At 42.4% G+C, this 21,868-nt stretch overlaps 1 protein-coding gene across 2 annotated transcripts in view; it reads right to left on the bottom strand.

The window, feature by feature from the left end:
- CEP112 (centrosomal protein 112) overlaps positions 1 to 21,868 on the bottom strand; it is a 164,255-nt gene that overhangs the window by 72,697 nt on the left and 69,690 nt on the right. For both annotated transcript variants that reach the window (XM_054278782.1, XM_054278783.1), the window contains exon 20: positions 19,478 to 19,660. In XM_054278782.1, coding sequence (XP_054134757.1) covers positions 19,478 to 19,660 — 183 coding nt within the window. The remainder of the gene's footprint in view (positions 1 to 19,477; positions 19,661 to 21,868) is intronic.

The following is a 21,868-nucleotide window of genomic DNA, read 5'->3' as shown; positions in this document are numbered from 1 at the left end:
TACACGTGTAACAAAACAATGCAGAGAACTGGAGAGCCAAAGGATTACTCACCAAGCTGAAATTGAGATAAATTAAATACATTTTCCATTTCACTGTTCTAAAACCTGTAACAGACTTGGCCCTCTTGCCTTGGAGACTGATCCAGAGCAGTTCCTCCTTCCCTGATTTACTGAATTTGCTTTGAAACAGATTAGTGAGACAAAAATTAAAAATTCCTCCTTCTTTCTCCTCTCCTTTTATCTGATGAAAGGAATGTTTACCTTTGTATTCTTCCTTGTACAAACAAAATGATTTGAATAAAACTGCTAAGGGATCTGCCAGGAAAGGACTCATTTCCTTCTGTCTTTCTACCCAGAATTTTAATGGAGACACTCAAATAGGTACATAACAACCTACATAACTGCATTAATAGAACTTAAATATGATGGAGATAAGAAAATAAATAGCCATAAATACCTGCTTAATGCAGTGGTCCCCTAAAATAACTTGTGAAAGCAAAACATAAATAAAATGAAGAGTGGCTAAAAAAATAAATGAAAATCTACATGCAACACCAGGTTTTCTGCATTGTACAAATCACAACAATCCATCCCTAAATGATGATTGATGCAAATGACACCAAACATCTTCCCTGTTTTCCTTTATGAAAAAATCTAAAGCTTTAATTTCTGTATTTCAGGATGTGAAAGGCAAATATTCCTCTCAGATGAAAATCATGGCTATGTTCAGTTCTGAAATAACACTGGAGTGAAGCTTGTTCTGAAAGTGAGGAAAAGCTGCTGATATTTAAGGAAGGATAGGAATTTCCTGCAAGGGAATCCAGAAATGGAGCCTAAAGATCTCTGCAGTGAACTGTCAATCTCAGAGCATTTTGTGTCCAGCATCCCATAAGTCAAAGCTTTAAAAAAAACATTTGCATTTAAATTTTCCACACATTAAATTTAAAAGCATTAACATTTCCAGGACAATGTGTAATTCTGATTTAAATGCAGACATGATGTATTGCAGAATTAAGGATTACTACAGACATTCATCTCTGTGAGGCAGCAAAATTAAATGTATTGTAATTCCCAATTTGTCCCCAGAAGAGGAACACACTGCATTGTCTATGAGAATGTCTTTGCCTGTCAGCTATAGAAAAGATTTCACTGTAAGCAAAAGAACCAAAACAATCCCATGTCTCAAAAAAACACCTAGAAAAGCATCACACACTTTTATTTTGGATGCATTTGTTGCTCAAAACTTCTGAATATTCCCAAGTTTTACCTCGCACATCCTATAAAGGTTTTACGATGACTGCAACAGAATTAGCAACAGGCACAAAACCTGCCAGGACAAACCAAAGACAAGATGCCTCAGTAAAAAAAGCCTCAATAATCAGCTGTCCATGCATAAAGTATCTGCCATCTTTAATTTCTGAGGTTCACACTTGTAGAAAAGCCCATTTTGGACATTCAGAGCTCTGCCAGGAGCATCTCCACAGGCACCTGAGGAACTCTCCCAGCTCACATCTCTGTCCAAGCCCCTCTCACTGCCACTGAGGTGAAAACCAGAAAGTTTTCAGAACTCCAGCATAATTCACAGGAAAGTCAACTAAGGAACCCAATGCTGTCATTCTCTGGGCCAACAAGAAGGATTTCAAAGCAGCACCTGCCCTGTTCTGCTCTGTTTAGGATGCCAAGCAGCAGAAACCTCTCTCATTCCTGATGTCAGCAAAGGTGACAGTCTTTAACCAAATGTGAAGTCCTTGTTGTCAGCCTCATGACTGGCAAGATGTGTGGGCAGGAATCCTGAAATCCAGCAGCTCCAGAAATAAAAGTTGCATCACTCACAAGTTTAGAATTGGAAGAAATAATCAGCTTCTGAGTGTATGGATCCCTCGTTTCTGCAGGGCAGCAACAACAGCTGCAGCATTCCCGTTAGTCACTTGTGGGAAATTCTCATCCTCAAGTTAGCTGCTCACACAAATCAGGTGAACAATTACACACACGGGTCCAACTTTTGGCTTTCTCCTTTTCAAATCAATTTCTCACTGGAAGAAGCACATTCTGGTGGTCTGTGTCTAGAGACAATCCTGATATAAAACACATAAATATGTCACCTCCACCTGGAGAGGAAAACCCTAGAGAGGGTGGTGTTTAACCAGCTCAGGTGTTAGGCTGGCATTGAGGGCATCAGGTGATGGTCCTGTTGCACATTCTGGTGGTCTGTGTCTACAGACAATCCTGATATAAAACACACAAATGAGAAGGAAAACCCTAGAGAAGGTGGTGTTTAACCAGCTCAGGGTTTAGTCTGGCACTGAGGGTATCAGGTGATGCTCCTGTTGCGCATTCTGGTGGTCTGTGTCTACAGATAATCCTGATATAAAACACACAAATGAGAAGGAAAATCCCTGAGAGGGTGGTGTTTAACCAGCTCGGGTGTTAGGCTGGCACTGAGGGTATCAGGTGATGGTCCCATTGCCACACACCCCAGCTGATGCTGGCTCAAGTCTCCCTCTCTGCACCTTCACCCCCAAGGGCTGGTTGCACAATTCCCACCATCTCCACAGTGGCTCTCCTCAGTTCAGAGCCCTTTTGGAAGCCTCCTGCTCCACAGCTACCAGCTCAGAAAGATGGCATTAATCACAGGATGATCTGCTCAAAATAAATGAAAACTCTGCCTAACATTTCTTCTCCAATTCGAGAGGGTTTTTGGCTCAGTATCTTCCTCTGGCACCTTTTTGTTGATCTCTGTCCTTTTTATCCTCCTCAGTTTGTCCTTGAATTCAGTTGATGCCTCTTCGTTTTCTGAATGACAAATAGGCCACTGCATCCTGGGGCAGGAATTTCTTCAGATTTATTTATGCAACTGTTTTGGATCTACTGTACTCTGAATAAATATTAATACGCAGTTTAAATATAAAAATCTAAATACATACTAAAAATGCAGACTATGAAATAGCAGTCAAATAAAATAATCCATTTATAAAGGCTCATGTTTATATTTACTACTGTCTCAAAAAAAAAAAAAAAAAAACAACCTCAAAACACAACCTCAAAACTGCACTAAGAAATCAGGGAAAATGTACTACTCCTAAACTGAATATTCTGGCAGGGAACAACAGGTTTGAAGGAGAAACTGTTGATTGGAGGCAGAGCACCAAAGGGAGCTGGCTCCTTTCTGTACATCAGCCCTCTAAGGGGACAGAATGTGCAGACTTTTGAAACCTGCTGATTTCCTTCCCTGGAAAGCATCACTGTTTTGAAGGACACAATCTTACTCTGTGAAAATAAATAAGAAATCATGATTTTGTAGCACATTTTTACTAACACAAAGATCAGGGAACTAGCAGAGAGATTGTTTCTTGGATACCTTGAGGTGGTAATTTTGACAAATGGCTTCTGATGCACTTGTGAGACAGAGATTTTGGCTTTCCCCACACACAGCCCTAATTACCACATTAATGAAGGCTATGGCTATAAAGGAATAGCAGGGCTGTCTCTGCTAAACCTCCTTGAAACTCAGGCACAGAAAAACAAACATTGCCTCCCATATAAATGGCTGCTTTAGGAGCCATTACTGATTAATCCTGCGTATTCCCTCAGCCTCTGATGCCAGAGATGCCAAAGAAACCTTATCACAAGGGTTTGTTTGCACAGAGTAATCCACTAAGTATCCCACACAATACTCAGGTAGAGCAGGTAGGAATTAATTAGTACCTTTCCCACCCACCCCTCCAGAATTTCTGATGCTGAAACTGTTTTTCCCTTCATTGAACCAGCTCGGCCTAGACTGCCTTGTCCCGCAGTGACATGTATATTGAATACAAATCAGACAGCAGAGCCTTAAATCTGTGTTGCAGCTCTCATTTCCAATTCGAGAACTGTACTATAATCATAAGCTTCTGGTGGATGAAAGGAAATCAGCTCTCTGAATATTAGCTAATGCCACATTTGCAAGTCCTGAAGAGATCTGTGCTGTTTAAAAAAAAAAAAAAAAGTAAAAAAAAAAAAAAATAGATCATTTCTGGTGAACCTATATATATGAATCGCTTTGTACTGCTGGAGTGATAGAAGCGATGCCTGTGCTGGGATTAAACCCTTTTCATCATAAAACCTCATCTGGTTCCGAGTCCAAGTCCATCAAACCTTTTCCCTTTAAAGTCCCGCCTTTGATTCTACATCAATTTATTCAAACCGCAGCTGGGTGGCTGAAAACGAAAGGACAGCATCATTTAAACCAACCATGTTCCTAACTTGAAAGAAGGACTATAATTAAAAAAATGGGCATAAAAGAATGGAAATGGGATAATATTTTTTAATGGTAGTTCAAAGGCCGACAGATGTCAGAGCCTTTGAAGATGTCAGTACACTGAGCAAGGAGTTGCCATTAAATAGTTTGCCTGAGAGGTGAAGCAGCTTTTTAATGACTGAAAAAGCCCTTGCAGACACATCCTTGTGTTTTTAATTTGTCAGAGTTTCTGCAGTATTTTCTGATTAATGACACATGATTATAACTGCATAGCACACATATTTTTATACTTTGTTAAATGAATACTTTATTCCACATTCCTTCGGTGCCAGATAAAAACAGGAAAGCTTTACTACAGAGTCTAAAACTATTCAGATTGCTCAAATATTTATGGTAATTTGAGGGGATTGGCCAGATCCAGAGCTTCTATGTGTTGCTAGCTTTTGTTCTTTAATGGAGCTATTACTACTGCCACCACAATGTGCATGCATTAAATGAGCATGTGACCCAGTAATGCATTGTGCCCTTCTTGTGCCCTAAACAATCAGAGCTTTCATAATTCACTGATGAACAAAGTCATCAAATCAAAATAACATTTAGAAAAATCCTTGGGTTGATCCTGAACAATACAAACAATGGCTGCCAATGCATTGGAAAAACGTGGAAAATAACTTTTCCAAGGGAAAAAACATATTGCTAGGAAACATCATGTTCAGAAGAAAAACACCAATATTTAGAAATGCAGATAAAATCCCCATCTTGGGCTGAGATGATGCTCCTGCAACATCCTTCATCTCTCTCTTAACATATGCAAATTTTTTCTATTTTCCTTACAAATGGAAAATGTAGTAGAGTGAAACACAGGGAAAATTTCTTTTGCTGCCAGGAAAAAGCTCTCCCATCACTACAACAGCTTTTTGTGGAAGCCTGCCAAGCTGAGCAGGTACAGCCCAGGGACAGGTACAGGGCAGGGACAGGAAAAGCCAGCGCTGTGTGCCCTACCTTGTATCACACCTCAGAGCATCACCCACATGAGAACACAGTCATTACAAGGGAATTTGATTAATGTGCTGCTCCTTCTGCTCTTCCAGCCTACATTCAGCTTGTAATTGGATCATAAATAGAAGTGTGATGGACTCAGCTGAAAGCCTGCAGAGATTGGAGGTGCTGGAGCAGAGCTTTGTGAAATGAGTTGCTGTTCTGCCCTGAATATTGACAGGATTTCAGGAGTAGGAGCATTTGGCTCGTTGCAATCCGTATCCATCAGGAATGTCTGTGTAACTCTCCCCTCGGGAGCCTCCTGGACACTCAGCGCTCCCTGGATCTGCAGCCCTGAGCCAGGGCTGCTCTGCTGCCTGTCCCAAACACTGCTCAGTTATCCTGCTGCAAAAGCAAGCACTGCAAAGTTTGAAAAGGAAAAGAACATTTGTCTTATTCTTATTTTTGCAGAGAGCAAAAACATAATTCTGAAATGGAATTCCCCCACATGTATTTATTGAATGGAAACAGAACCCTGATAGGAAGAAATGGTGGAGTTAGGATTCCACTATAAAGAACATGGAGAATTGGACAACTCTCAGCACAGACAATTGTTTTCCCATTTCCAGCCTTCCTCCTTGAGTCATTGCACAGTTACCTTCAAAGACAGTTTTATTTAAAAAGCAAAACAAACCCTAACCTAGCACACATCATTAGACCACTTGGCTTTATCATGAATCTCATGTAGATTTGAAAACTCACTAATTAATGTTACATTACACACTTCTGCCACTTTTCCTAGAAAACAAACAGCACGTGGGAGCAGGCAGGAAGCTGCTCAGCAGGATGGGATGGAGCAGCCCCTGGAACACCCCTCAAAACAGAGCAGGGCTCATTCCTCTTCCATCCCAGGAGATGGACAGGTCCTGGATACCTGGTGGTGGGACAGGAACATGCTCTGGATGGAAGAAGGCAAAGGAGCAAAATCTACACATCCAAAAGGTCCTTGGTGTCATTGCCGTACAGAAAATCTGTTCAAAATTCAGTTATTATGTTGGCACTGTGGTAAAAATAGCAGGATGAAGTGTTGAATTTCAAGCAGTTTCAGCTGAGCTGCAATGAAACTTCAGAGAACAAAGAAAAGGCACTTCTCTAAGCTGTGGGACTTCCTACAGAATTCCAAATTAATTACACAAACTAAAGGAATGTTACTCACAAAAGATGCATCAGAATTCTGAATAAACATCATAAAATTCTTCTAAAATGGGAAATATCAGAAATATCAGACATCATGAAAATAATGTTTTGCTACAAGCCCCATTCAAGCAGACAAAGCTGAGCCATTCAGACTCTATCCATTAGAGGGCAATAATACATATACACACACTCAGACACATATATACACACAAACACACTCCCTTATGTATCTCAAACTGATTTTAGCAGGAAAAAATTAATATTTCCTGTCTAACATTACCAATGGTATATTGACAGCTTGGGTCCTGTTCCCTCCACTCCACCTGCACTCCCCAACAGCACCATCCAACAGATAAAAGGAACAATAACAAATTATTCTTTAAATTTGCTTTCCCATGAGGAAATCCCTGCAATACACAGCTTCAGAAGGCTTCCAGTGAGTTATTACCAAACCTGAGTAGGCTGAAGAACCAGCATGTCTGGAAGGATGGCAATCACTACAGGGTTCCCAAACTTTGAACAGACAAAAATGCTCTTCACATGCTCATCTCCCACCTCAGTCAAACACTTTTCCCTTTCCTGACAGTGCCACAAGAAGCTTTGACAGCAGCAGCCACTGCAGGCATGGCAAGGGGCCAGCACTCTTCAGCTGTCTCTTAGAGCCACAGACAAATCATGCAAGGGCATTTTTGGATCTGTTTTGATGTGATTTTTATTAGAGGCACTCAAAGGAGGCAGCTCGTGTGCTGTGCCTTCTGCTGCCCTGCTCCAACCACACCAACCTAGAGAGGAACCAGCTGATAAACCTTATTTATCTCAGGTCTCCAACCTTCTGCTGCCCCCACTTGCAGCATCCCACAAGCACAATTATGGTACCAGCTCTCAGGGACAGAATCTGTCTGTTGTTCCATGTTCTCACTAACACAACAGGGACTCAGCCCCCCGAGAGGATTCCAGCAATACAAATAATTACCAGCAGCCCCTAAACTACAGCTTGTCAACATCTCATTAGTTACAGGACTGCTGGAGCTCACAGGGACACACAGGCAGCTGCATCAGTCACTTAATGACCAGTAATTCCTGTGAGCATCCACACTCCATTGATTTGTGTTTGGGGTGGCATTTTTTCCCTTCTGTTTGTTTGTGAGCTTTTTGCTTGTTTCCGTTTTGTTTGGGTTTTTAAAAACCATATTACTCTGCAATTGCCAATCCCTACTCCCTTAAAAACAGCACTTCAGGTAACAATGTCATCTATCAGCTTATTGTTTTCATCAGCTGCTGGATAAATATTAATTTTATATTAAACTAGGGGTTTAATTGAAGATCAGAATTTCATAAGATCCAAGATGAAGATGTAGAGTAACACACTGCTACCCCAGCCAGGACACAGGGCCCTCAACCCAGAAATCCCTAAGGATGCCAAACACAGCAGCTTCCTTCAAACCTTCCAGTGTACTCTGCGTTTGCAGCAGCTGCCTTTCCAAAAAATCACTTTCTCCGCTGTTTCTCTTTTCTAAACTCATTTTGCAGATGCCAACACAGCAGAAAGCACAGTCTACAAAAGGACTCAAGCTGTCAGAGGTAACTTTAGAAGAATTGTATCACCTGTGTGGAAGATGGAGTTCACTCTTCGTGGGATCTTCAGATCTGTTTCAAGTGAAAACACTGTGTCAGAGGGCTTTGTCCCTTTTTTTTTGCCTTTTTTTCCCCTTAAACTACCTTAGTGATGATTTTATGAACTCTGAAGAACAAGTCTAAAACCTGAAAATGGAATATTCATGATCAGGACAATATTTGAGGGGTCAAAAGTAAAGTTTTCTTATTTGTGTTATTTCAGGAGGACTTTCAGACACACGAATACAAATGACTCTGAGCTATGTAATTGCAGTTTGAAATATATTGTTTTCTCCATGAAACAGAAATCTACAGCACCCCTGACATCGATTCCTGTCATTTTGTCATGATAAACACTCAGGTATTAAGTACCTTCCACATCATGCACCCAGGCATGATTCCAATTAGTGCTGAATAGAAGACAAAATGTCACCTTAATAAGCTTCAATTTGCAGAGCCTTTGAACACTGGATGATATCATCACTTTGCCAATCATTTCTTGTATTTTGGCTGCTTTTTTCCCATCTCACCCTCCCTGTCAAAAGGAAGTCTTTCAAATCCACAGAAAGGGAAGACATGAACAACGTCAGTCATTGGTCTGACTGAGCTAAAAGATCCAAAAATGACTCCCCAATACATCAACAGAGGACTATGATGTGCACAATATTCCCTCAAAGCTAATTTGCTGCCAACATGTAGAGTAATTGAGGGAAAAAAGTCTACTTTAAAGTCATACTGTGAAAAATATTTTCTTGCATGAAATCAACACTAAAGACCTTAAATCACTGTCACAGTCTGTGCCACTCATTCAAATGAAGAAACAGTTTTTGTTCAGGTTAGGTGACAATCATTTCTTCAAAGGTGACTGGGCTGAGCTCCATACTGAAAATAATCACTGTGCTTTAAAAGAATGGATTTTATTTCTAGTTTGTTTCTTAAGAAAAATATTTTCAAAAGGAAAAAGAAAAATTGCAGAGCAGGTATGCACAGTTCTGTGAGCTGAAATGTCTGAGGCCAGCACAAGCCCACAGCCCTCAGCTGAGGACTTACAATGTTTTCTCTATCTGGAATGTCCCCAAATGCAGAACCTAAAATCCCTGCTCTTATCTAGGTGTGAGGGAAAACAGAAACACCAAATGGCAGCAGAACAGACGAGAGATAATGAATCAGGATGGGAAGTGTGGAGCGATACCAAGGCTCACATGGGCTCTGCAGGGCTGTGCCAGGGCAGCTGCTCCTGCCTGCGAGCCCCAGCTCAGAGGTGGGGATGGGAATGGGCTCTGCTGAGCTGGGATCCTGCAGGAGATGCTCCCAGAGCACACACACAGCCAGTGCCCCACGGGCTGCACCACCCAGGTCCAGCAGATTCCTGGCACTGCACTGTGCTGTCCCATCTCCCTGGCTTCCACATCCCACAGAACCCAGCCAGGAGCCCTTTGCTGGCACCTCTGTGTCACCAATGGCTCAGAACTGGCAGGGACACCCCTAGCCCATCCCATATGGGGTATGGTGTGCCCAGAGTCCATGTTCTTGTGGGGAAGGGTCAGGGTTAGGTCCAGCAGATTCCTGGCTCTGCACTGTGCTGTCCCATCTCCCTGGCTTCCACATCCCACAGAACCCAGCCAGGAGCCCTTTGCTGGCACCTCTGTGTCACCAATGGCTCAGAACTGGCAGGGGACACCCTCAGCCCTCCCTGTGTGGGGTATGTCATGCCCTGAGTCCATGGGGAACCTAAAATCCCTGCTCTTATCTGGGCGTGAGGGAAAACAGAAACACCAAATGGCAGCAGAAAAGAGTGGGGTGTGGTGGGCCCAGAGTCCACGCTCTGGTGGAAAGGGTAAGGTTTAGGGTTAGGGTTAGTTCCAGCAGATTCCTGGCACTGCACTGCAGTGTCCCATCTCCCTGGCTTGCACATCCCAAAAATCCAGCCAGGAGCCCTTTGCTGGCACCTCTTTGTCCCCAATGGCTCAGAACTGGCAGGGGACACCCCAGCTCACCCTGTGTGGGGTGTGGTGTGCCCAGAGTCCATGCTCTGGTGGGAAAGGGGCTGGAGCACTCACAAGGGCTGGAGCTGGGCTTGCTGGAGCTGGGAGCACACACCAGGGATGGCACTGGGGTGGGAGCAGGGCTGGAGGAGTGCACAGCATTTGGCTGCCCCTCCATGGGATGGGACAGCAAATTCCACACTTCTGAGGCAGCAATGACTTGGAGGAGTGGCTGGAGAGGCCGGGCTTGGGCCGGTGGGGAAACAGCTGCAGAGATTTTAGTGGTGAAACACTCGAGGCTGTGTCTGTGCCAGCAGCACCATCCCAGCCCTGCAGGAACCCACCAAGGAGACCTGGGGCTTGTCCCCCTTGCAGCTCCTGTCTGGGAAACAGAGGAAAACCAGAGGAGGCTCCCATTTCTCTTCCAGGCTAAAGCAGCATGTGGAAGAACAGGCAGAGCAGTGGTGGGGCACTCAGGGCAGTGCAATTTGCCATAAGCATCTCAGCTGCAATTTGTTACTGGTTTTCCACTTGAAGGTTCCTTTATAAGACTTTAATGTGGGAGCGTGCAGAGCTCTATGGATGGGCTCATATTTCTCAGCTGACATATCTTCAGCCAAAGTATGTCAGCTACAGGAGAAGGCAAGGCTTTGCACTGGCTCTGGGATTTCTTCTTCCCCCATCAGAAACCACATAAAAGAAAAACACAAATAAATCAGCTCTCCAAAATTGCTATTTATTACCTCATCATGAAACCATCTACTGGACCCTGCAGTGGTATTGAGTAATATCATTACTTAAACCATAAAGAGGTTGTATTTATTACTCAAAATTGGGAAAATTAGCATCCATATGGATCTTATTGTTTTACGAGCAGTATTGCTGCCAAAACAAGTGGTGTTAACATTCCAAACTACAGATTGTCACCATTTCTCACCCAGTGTCTCATTCTTTCACTTGGTATTTAAAATACCTTTGAATTGAGGAACTGAGCAGATCATAGAGTCTCTCCTATCAAGATATATATCATTTAACAGCCAGACTACTGTTCAAAACTTGATTTATGGTGGCAGTGAGTGAATGGAATTAACATCTGATGACCTAAGGAAGAGAGACTAAATTGATTTTGGATAATCTTCCTTTAGAGAAGGGATTAGAGAAAAAAAACCACACTCTAAGAAATTTAACTACTTAATTTGCAATACATAGCACCTTAGTAGGTAATCACAGACAGGACACCCTAACCTACATCCCTGGAAAAATGATGGTGTAAAAACTCCATGAAATTAATTTCCAAGCACAGGAAGCACAAAAGGGTCACTGGGAACAGCAAGCTGGATAAACCAGGGCAAGGCAGGTTTCAATAAAGTGATTGTCTCCTGCAGTGAAAGGGGAGAAGTGTCAGAGTAATTTATGATTTTTGCAAGGTTTGATACAGACTTTGCAGGGTCTGTACAGTCAAACTGAAGGGACACAGACTGGAGGGATGAGCAGAGACCTGTCTCCAGTGTGAGCAGAGAACTCACAGGGTTCGAACAGGAGGAGAAAAGAGTCAGCCAACAAGTGGCACTCCTCAAAGCTCAGATGGGGCTGACAGAGCTGAACACCTGCTCCAAACCCTGCATGTTGGACACAGTGACTGTGTCACACTGTGGATGGCATTTCCTGGGGAAGCAGCCAGTGTGCAGAGCTGGCTGCCATCCACAGGGACCTCAAACCCTGCAAGCTGAGGGATGGACCACCAGGAGCTGCAGGGAGTTCACCAAGCCAGGTCTGCTCAGCCTGGAGAACTGAGCACCAAAGAGAAATCAATCTGCTGTCTCCATAAGGAATTGCGGAGAAGACAGAGGCAGATTCTTCTTGAACCTACAGATCCAACTTTTAACAACAGATATTCCAGCTGCACATCCAGGAGAAGGGACTTCACACTGGATTGGTAAAGCACTGGAGCATTTGGCTCAAGAAGGCTGTGAAATCTCTACCAGAGCAGGTTTTTCAAAACTCAGCTGGACTTGGCCCTGAACAACGTGATGTGGTTTTGAAGTCAGACCTGCTTCGAGCAGGAGGCTGGGCACGGTGACCTCCAGAGGTCCTTCCAACCCAAATTATTCTATGATGCTGTGAAACAACTCCAGAATGAATGCTGGTCTCCCATTAGAGGATGTCCCTTCAGCACTCAGGGGAACCTTTGAAGTGGATGCCACTGCTGTTTTCCAAATTGCTGCACTTGTTCTATGGACTAGGAGAAGTCAACTTCCTTCTATTCAACAACTGTCTCAAACACATTACAAGGTAACACAAAAAAAAGCAATTTTCAAAAGAACTAAAAACCATTAATAAAGTTGGGAGCAAGCATTCCCTCCTCTGTGCAGCAGACATTTACTGAATTAGTTTAGTTGTAATATTTGGAAAATCCAATATCACACAAACTACACTTTGAAGACTTGGACACAATTGGAAGTAATATCAAGAAGCAAATTCAGAGCCTGGTTTTGCTCTACACCAATTTTCACATAGAAAGCACAAGCTCCTTCAATCACATCAAGGGATCAAGAGATAAATCAAATCAAAATAATGAGATTTTATTGTAAATCAATCATTTCTGCAGACTAACGCAGCATTTTTGCCTCTCTGCTTAGAAATTACATTACACCACCTCAAATGCTGCAGTTACTACCTGTTTGTACCTGGCACTGTTTGTACTTAATCATTTCAGGATTCCTTATTGTAACTTTAATGTGAGAAATTATTTCACACCACGCACAGCTTATTGTCTATTAGTGTTAATCATTCCTTGCAGCCATCCCACACAAACCCTGCCTGCAAAGCCACACCTAGTGGATGTGTTAAAACCTGGCATAAAGATCCTTTACATCTCACTGATGAGTAAAACTGATCTCACTTCTATTCAGAGAAATTAATCTATTAACATAGATGTTTATTAACATCTATGCAGGAAATAATAATTTTTCCTAATCAAGGACTGCTGGTATAAAATAAAATTATTGCCATACAATCTACACCCTGCCCCTAGATGAGTGAAATTATACACTCCACCTTCAGCTGCCAATATTTAAAATGAAACAAAAAAGAATATAAAAACACTGGTTGCAATGTTATAATAATTACCAGATATATTCAATTTCATATTATAGAAACAGAAAGTCCATTTTGCTGAAAAGAACTCCATCTCAGATTCAGAGTTCATATTATGTGATGAGCTAGTTTCTATGGCAACTGCTTTCTCTTTTACATACACTGTAGACAGCACAAAATGTCTGTTGTCTCCCAAGTTAACTTAACATTTTTAATCAGCAGATGACAATTTGTGCACTATTATGTATGCCTTCCAAAAATGTCTTTTAAGTATTTCAAGTGCTGGGCTGACTGAAGTATAAAAGGAAAGAGTGAAGTCACACTTCCCGCCCCAAATTCCTCACAATCCAACTTCAGTTCTAATGAGGAGAGTGAGAGTCGAGGAAAAACGCTGGAGACATCAGAGGTGATCACCCACTATGGCACAAAGACACTCTGAAGGGTGCATGAGGTGAGGAAGTGCCAGATGTTCACAGCTGGACCAACAGGTGCTGGAGAGGAGTCCCAGCCCAGCAGCTCAGCCAGAGTGGGACCCAGGAACACAAATGTGCCAGGGTGGGATCACCTGAGCAGGGACAGGGATGTGCTCAGGAGACCCAGCCCCTGATGGAGAGAACACTGAGCCTGCCCTGCCTGCTCCAGTTCAGAGCAAAGGCTCTTTTTAAACTCTTATCTCAAAGATTGTGCCAATGCTGCAGCCCAAACCCTTCCCACAGCTCCTCTGCATTCACTCAAGTGAAAACCAGCTCTGTGGGTTCGCAGTATTTGAGTATTTCCACAAGGAACTGCTGCATTTGACCATTTCACAGCAATGCTGTGATGAAAGCCCAGTGTGAACATCTCCCTGGGACACAGCACCAGATCCCTGATTTCAGCAGATATTCCCCATCAATGGGATCCACGGCAGCCCTGAGTCAGCAGACTGTGAACAACAACCAAGGAAAACCACACGAGTGCTGCAACAAATATTTGGTGCTTTAAATACTTTACATCAACAGTCATGTTCATGATCCTGGGCTGACTGGTGGTAAATTAAACATGCTGCAATATAGCCAAAAGCTTTTGTTTGGGAAAGGCTAAAAGGGAACGGCTGTCTGTCTACAGGAGTCTGACTGGCAGCCCAAGAGCCTCTCTCCAAGTAAAATACAACAAACAAATATTTAGATTGCAACTCCAGGATTCAGATTGGCTGCAGAGAAAGCCTGCATTGCAAGCAGTGCATTTCTTCTCATGCCAAAGACATCTTCTGCTAAGAAAAGGAAAGGAAGTAAAAGGAAAAAAAAAAAAAGAGTAATATAATTTATTTACTCCAAATTGTAAACAGAAGTGACTTCAGTAGCACTGTCAGCATCTGAATGTTTCCCAGGCTACCTCTATCTGTACCCTCCAGATCCCCTCAAGCAAATTGCTTCCACTGATACTGGGAGAATAACCATATGGGAACTGGTATCTGGAGATATTCAAACAACTACACGAAGCAGAAGAGTTGATCAGTGATTTACCTGTAGGTAACAATAGGTTCTTTCAAATCAAAGTTGAAGAGAGTCTCCTATTCTGAGAAAAATGCTCCCCAAATCCTTCTTATTAATTAGTACAGTACTGCAAAGTGATTGTTGCAGCAGTATTTGCACACAGGCAGAAACTGGGCATGAGTTGGGGATTTTGCTATCACTAAACAACTAGGTAATGTCTCTACTTGGGTTTTTTTCTGTATTTTCTCTTGTGAATAGTTGACAGAGCTCTGCAGCAGACACACAGCAGCATAGCCACCCTTCACACATTTATGGAGCCAAGATAAATGTCCTCTATTTCCTCCCCTTGGTTGATACACTAATTATCTACACAGAACCACAACATGTACCAAGAACCTGCTGGAATGAAATAACTATCATTGCTGGAGTGAAAATAGTGATTGCTACTGGTTTTTTATTTTAACTCCACAGGCTCAATTAATTCAGACAAAGCAATAGCTGCAGAAAGATTGTTGATCCCAAGTGCAAAGAAAGAAATTTCCAAAGAGGAGCCAGAAAAGAATGGGATGTGCTGTACATGGGACACCAGGGGAGGAGCTGCTGATTTCTGAGAAGGGAAAGCAAACCTGGATGATAAAGGCCAAGGGGATTATGGAAAGTTCACAAAGCAAGAGAGGAAAAAGGAAACAGATCCTTCAGCCATGGGATAACACCTCATTAACTCTTCTAACCACCTCCAGCCTGTTTGTTGGGGTTTTTTGTAACAAGCTCCGCTCTCAATGTTTGCGTCCACACAGCTTCAGAACTACTCAAGGCTTTTCTTTCCCAACCAATAAGGGTTTCTTGAGAGCCCCAAGACACCCCAAAAGAGCAGTGATCTCTTAGAGCAGCCTCATTTTTAGAGCACAGCCGTTGCCTGTTAAAATTAAACGCCGTGACATCAGTGACACGCGCGGGCAGAACGCGCCCGAGCGCTCCAGCTGCTCTTGACCCAATTACGACTGGATGAGCACAGTGGCCTGGCCAATTATCTCAGAACAGAACCTGGAAAGAGGATTCAGCTTCCTCATGGAAACTTTCTTTCCTCTCCTTCAGTGCCAAGCGCTGTATTTGATGTTACAGGGGTACATTTTATTTCTTCTTCTTGCCCAAAGGTCAACGGTGGAAGAAGGAGCAGGAAAATGATCCAACTCTGTACAGCAGCTGGAACATGGAAATCTTTGAGCTGGTTGAGGGCACGTGGCAGATGCTGGGGAGAGAAGGACATTCAAAGGACAAAGGGGAAATATGAGGGCACAACAGGCACCGCAGACACTCGGCCCCTCTGCTTCAGTTATCAAAATTTCCTAACCTTGCTATTTCATTCCACCAAACAAACTGGATATATTCTCTGTGACCTGAAGTCTTGCTTCAGAAAATCACTGATTCCATAGCAAGACTGCTTCTATTAAAACAAAGGAGGTCTCCATCATGCAAGAAGCTCCCTGTTTTGTGAACTGATGGATAAACGAAAATTATTTAGGGAAGTGCGGAATGTATGAGCAAACTTAACAATGATCCTAAAGAAAATCCAGATATCTAAATTAAATAGAAGTAGTGATTCAAAACTTCCCATTTAAAAAAAAACAAAACATAATCCTGTGTGATTAGCTGCTGTTTAAAGAATAATAACATGATGGCAGTTCATAGAAAACACACAGGATTTAAAAGCCTACAAGAACACAGCATGGCATAAAAGCCTTTGTACTGCTTTGACTTTTATTGACCTACAAGTCAATTTACTCCTCCCCAAGCATTACAACTCCAGGTGAAAAAATCAGAGCAAGACTCCTAAAAATGGAGAAATCCAGGCGGAATGCAACCGTTACCCAGAAATTTTTCATCAACACAAAAGGTGATATGCCTCAATCAAATTCCTTTCTTGGAAATATATTAGACTTACGCTTCACAAATAAATAATATTGTTTTACATTTAATTAATATCTGGCATGGCACTCAAATCTTAATTTTTATATTCTAGTTGAGATTAAAGTCTTAATAAATTTATTTATATTTGAATAAAATCTAATTGTTTTGTATAGTGTCTTTCACACCTATGTGAAAGTAGAGACCTTGGATATGCAATAAAAAAACTAAATTAATCTTTACAGTATTAGTAAAAGAAATTGATCTGCAGTACTCAGTCATAGCTGTCTTCAGGAATATAGTGAGAAATACATATTTTGACCACATACATTAAAAAATACGTATTCGCTACTCTTTCATATGGAAAAGGATTTAAGAAAGACTTCCAGTGAATACCTTTAATAACGGTGCTTTCACATCATTCACCCAACACTGAGCAGATAGGTCCTTCAAACCAAGCTACTCATATGTGATTAACACTAATTATTATTTAAATTTTTCAAATAACCCAGCAAATCCACTTTTCATTTCGCCAAGCAAAATGGCCTCCGCTCCTATTTCATCTCACCTTCGCTGCAACACAAAGCACTCCTAAAAATTACTGCTGTCAAAGACGGTTCCAATTTAACAGGTTTTTAAAATGCAGTGTTGTTAAACAGCCATTAAATGAGTGGGTTACCTTTGTTTAGAGCCTGATAAATGTTTCATAAAGGATATTGGCCGTTAGTCACATCAGATGTCCAAAACACGCATTTTTAGCAAACATATTTGAAGATTTAAAAAAAAATTATTAAAAATCTGGGCTATAATTCCATAAGAAACACCAGTATTGTCTGTTGAGTTCAGTGCAAAGACAGAGGTGGATTTGAATACAAAGACCGGCGGAAGGAACGAAGAGCAAATTATTTTCCCAAATGGAAAAATCTGCGTCCTTGAAAGCTGGGAGAGTCTCACTAGAATTTAAACAAACAACAGCTCTTCTTGTCAAAGCAACTGCCTTTTCTTCCCTGATTTACATGTCATTCTCATGGCAGCAATGTTCAAATGACTGTACAGGGATATTCAAACTACAAAGAAAAGCTCTGTAAAAAGGCCAAACTCTGCTTTTCAGCCTGTTCAGATTCCCCCAATAGCTGTGAAAATTCCCAGCTTTCCACAGAGCACCTGTAGTAGCATCGTTGATCCCCCTGCAAACAGAAAGCACAACCAAACTTTGGGCTCCAACCTCTGCCAGAAAGGACCCCCAAGAGCACAAACCAGAGCTGGACTTAGAGACGCCTCCCAATTCTCAGGATTTGCTGAAGAGAGTCCCTTTCCTTTTGTATCCAGTGTTACAGAGCAACAGGGGAACTGGGATGGGCAGTGGTGTGCAGACAGAATAATTCTATATTTTTGTTCATTCCAAAAGTGCCTTCCTTTAACGTAGGAATTACAGCTCTGCCTTTGTCCGCAAAAAATCTAACAACGGCAGAAATGCAGGTGAGAGGAGGCTACAGTTCTGAAAAGACACTCGCATACACATCCAGAGCTGAGATGAATCTATCTTGGGCCAAAAAGAAAAAACACAAAGATAAAAACCAATCCCTTGAACCATTTAAGGCTTTGTTCGCTCTTACAATGCAGCGGAAAATAAAAGGCGAGGTTTAATTTTTTTTTTCAGAGGCCACCTGAGTATCCCCTGCCCAAGTGTTCCCACAAAGTATATCCCGTTTTCATTGGAAACCACAATGGTGGAAATGGAGAAATAAGTCCTGGCTTTGCAATATACCTCTCAACCTCCCCCAAGAAGCCGTTTGCTTCCTAATGGACTTCCTTACGCCAGATTTCAATAGTCTGAGCCGTCAAAAGTAAAAAAACCAACTGATTTCAAAAGTCAATTTTCAATTCAGTTTCATTTAGCTTCATTGGAGGTGTTAGTAAAAGCCACAGCCTACCAGTCTACAGGAAAGTAGAGTGAAAATGCCTCTTAGTCTGAGCCTAACATCTCCTCGGGAAGGTGGTGGTGCGCGGAAAACGTGTCACTAAAGATGCTTTACCAAAATGTCCAGTTTGGGTATAAAATAATCCGTGTGTGATAAGCAATTCTAACGCTGATCAGGAAAGATTATTTTCTGTAAACTCTTTAAACTAGAAAATCACCTTAGTTTTTAGAATATTGCCATTGCAGGCCTTTTTAATACAGGGTCTTAGGAAAATATACCACACCGCCCTTACAAAATACATTGAAAAAAAAGCAGGAAGATGGTTTTTGAAGTGAAAACTCATAAAGATCATTTTCCATGCTGACAGTGTGCATTTCATCCAGAAGTTTGAAGAGTCAAATGCTACCTCAGCTGGGGGTTATTCTGCCAAATGGCTTCCAACAGTGACCACAGAGATGGAGGATGGGAGGGGTACGTGTGTGTAGGAAAATAAACGTGATGGTAAGCGACCCCAAACCCACATCATCTTATCAAACATCCGACACACGGAACCAAACGCACAATGCAAATCTAGAATACAAAAACTGAAACAAAAAAGACATGAACAAAAGGAAATAAAGCCATTTGTGAGTTACCTGCAGAGATTTAAAACAAAAAAAAAGCACACGAACGAAGCAGATATAATTCACATGGATTTGCCCAGGAAGAAGAAAAGGAGGGGTGAGTGTGAGGGCTGGGGGGGAAAAAGAACAGATACCTTTTTTTCTTAAACAAATCCATCATGAAAGAAAATGAGACAAGATTATAAATAGGCCGAGTTATAGCGCACCATGAGATTTTTAATCTGGCTACCTGTGGTTTTTGCAGTTAAAGCCCTATTCAGCAGTAGGAAGGGAGGGGGGAAAGCGGAAAAAGAAAAAAAGAAAAAAAAAGAAAATCGAAATCACGTTTATGTGCCAGTTTCGCAAATGCTCCCCCAGCGAGCACCACCAACAATGCTGGCAAACAGGAAACACTCATTATCAGCAATTTCTAATAAGCGGGCGCCTTTCAAGCGTTATTGATCGTTACCTGGCCGTCTCGCTTCCTGCAGTCCTGAGTTTGGCTCTCGTGCTCTGCCATGGCAGCGCGAAGCTGCTTCTCCAGTTTCTCCATCTCCCGTTGATGGTCTCGGACCAGGCATTCGTGCGCTGTGTTGTGCTGCTGGAATAGGTGCGTCTTCTCCTGTTCATGCTCCAGCTTCAGCTCCACTATCTGATTGGACAGGGAGGAGTACAGTTCATCAATAGAACATCCTTGTCGTCATGACAACTCGTCTACAGCTTAATTTCCCCCTTAATTTCATCAAGTTGGCAATTTTATTTTTACGTCACTATTACCTCACCTCTTAAAAAGCCACCGTTAGCGTGACAGAATTCCTCCAGACAATCCCAACAATGGAGACAACCGAGCAAATCCAGCGCATCCTTACCCAATTTGTTGGTACAAATGTCGGAAGCGTACGAAAAAATAATATTAAAAAAAAAAAAAAAAAAAAAAAAAAGGGGAGGCATTGTCGCATTGTGTGGCGGGTGCCCCCGTATCCCGCTGCTGCTCCTCACTCAGCAGGACTGAGGATCCTAAATGGTTAATAGGCAGCCTGCTCGCCCCTTCGCTTAAGTATACACACACACAACCCCCCACCCCAGCAATTAAAGCTTTGCAAGAATTCTTTATGATTTCCAAAGCGAACGCTCTTCCTGCGATATTCCTCAACGCTGGCGCATAGAGTTGTCTTTTTTTTTTTTTTCCCTTAAATAAAAAAAAAAAAAGAGCAAGAAAATTATAAAAAAAACAAAGCTCTATTATCCCGTTGTCAGCTACGCTATCCCAACATAAACAGATGTATGTGTTCCAGAAGGGCACCTGCTGTGCCGCAAGCTTGCACCATGATTTCATAAGAAGCCCTCTATTCTCAGGAGCCGTTCCCAGTCCGCACCACACTGGATGCTGTGACCTTGGCCACTCTTAGCCTCTCCCCGCTTGCCTGAATGGCAGCCTGAGACCAAGGGCCTGGTTGCTGCAGCTTTGATATTAATCCTCCCGCCTGCGCACAAAGGCACCCTACCTGGCCTGCACACTGGAGCGGCCAGGCCGCCTTTGAAGCAGGTGATGAATAGGGACGGCAGGAAGCCGCTTCCCCACTGAACTCCGGGCCACACAGCTGCTAAGAACAGTCACTTGGATTTTTCTTCAGTTTTGGTGGATTTCGGAGAAGGAGGAAGGGGGGGAAGGAAGAAAAATAACAAAAAAAAAAAAAAAAAGAAAAAAAAAAGAGAAATCTCTTATCGTGAACATGGTGGGGTATTTTCAGCATGAGAAAGGAAAAAAAGAGCGGACGGGAGGAGCCGCTGTGTGAGCGCCGAGAGCGCCCGGCACCTTATCTTAAAGCTGTAGCATTCAATTCTGGAATCATATCAGCTGGTTGTTCGGCTTCCGCGGGGAAAATTTGAAGCTAAGTTAAAATAAATTTTTTAAAAAAGGGCATTTTCTCAAAGTGCAGATCAGCGTGTTGCAAGTTTAAAAGGGAAACGTGCCATCCATGCTGTGGTTGGGAGCATCCTTCCACAAACGGAGCAAGGAGAAGAGCAGATGCAACACTGCACGGTTTAACGTATCTACATTATTTAATAACACTAAAGAGCTCATTAGGAGATGTCTCAAGTCCCTGCAGGGGTTAACCCCTCACACTTTCCAGGCTGGGCCTGGCATCCTCACACCAAGTTCTTTACGCCAGGTTTTTGCCCAAGGTTTCTGTACAAACCTGGCTTCTCTTGGAGGCTCGCGGTGTCCATCCTGTGCCTAAGAGAAAAAGCTGTTGCTCCCTATAATAACTGTTGACCCTTTGCCTGATTTAGGAGAAAAAATGTTCACTGTTCCTTCATAAATAAGACCTGATTTAAAAGTAATCGTGTCAACAGGAGAGGTCTTTCCCTTCAAACATTTTGCTGTCTTAATTATTGGGTTTTCAGCTGGTTGTTCCACTTAGGTCTGGGTTAAGGCAGTTTGCTGTGGAAAGCTTCAGTTATTGGAGATGTCATTTTTTTTGCCAGAAGACAGGGCAGCAGGCAGGGAATGTGACCCAGAGGGAGCAGGGAACACATCCTGCTTCTCCAACTCTACACCTTTATCACACCAACCAAAGTAAATGGTTTTGTTTAGTAATCTCTTCACTTCCAGCATTTATAGACACAAAGATTTTAATTGAATAGGTGGAATGAGCTAAAGGTCCTTCAGTAGGAGGGGTGTTCCCTCAGCTCATCCATGGGAAGAGAAAGAGTGGTAGCATGAGGGGAGGTGCTTTACAAGAGGAAAATTTGTTGAAGAAAAATTTTAAAACCCTCCTCATTTAAAGCTACGTATTCCCCATGATGAATTTGGTTTGGTACTTTAAGATGTTTCTGGCAGGGAGCAGAGGTGGAA

Source organism: Melozone crissalis, unplaced genomic scaffold (assembly GCF_028551555.1).
Source record: "Melozone crissalis strain CALT ecotype California unplaced genomic scaffold, PUWL_Pcris_2 ptg000026l_1, whole genome shotgun sequence".
Classification (NCBI taxonomy): domain Eukaryota; kingdom Metazoa; phylum Chordata; class Aves; order Passeriformes; family Passerellidae; genus Melozone; species Melozone crissalis.
This window is presented reverse-complemented; position numbering and strand designations above follow the sequence as displayed.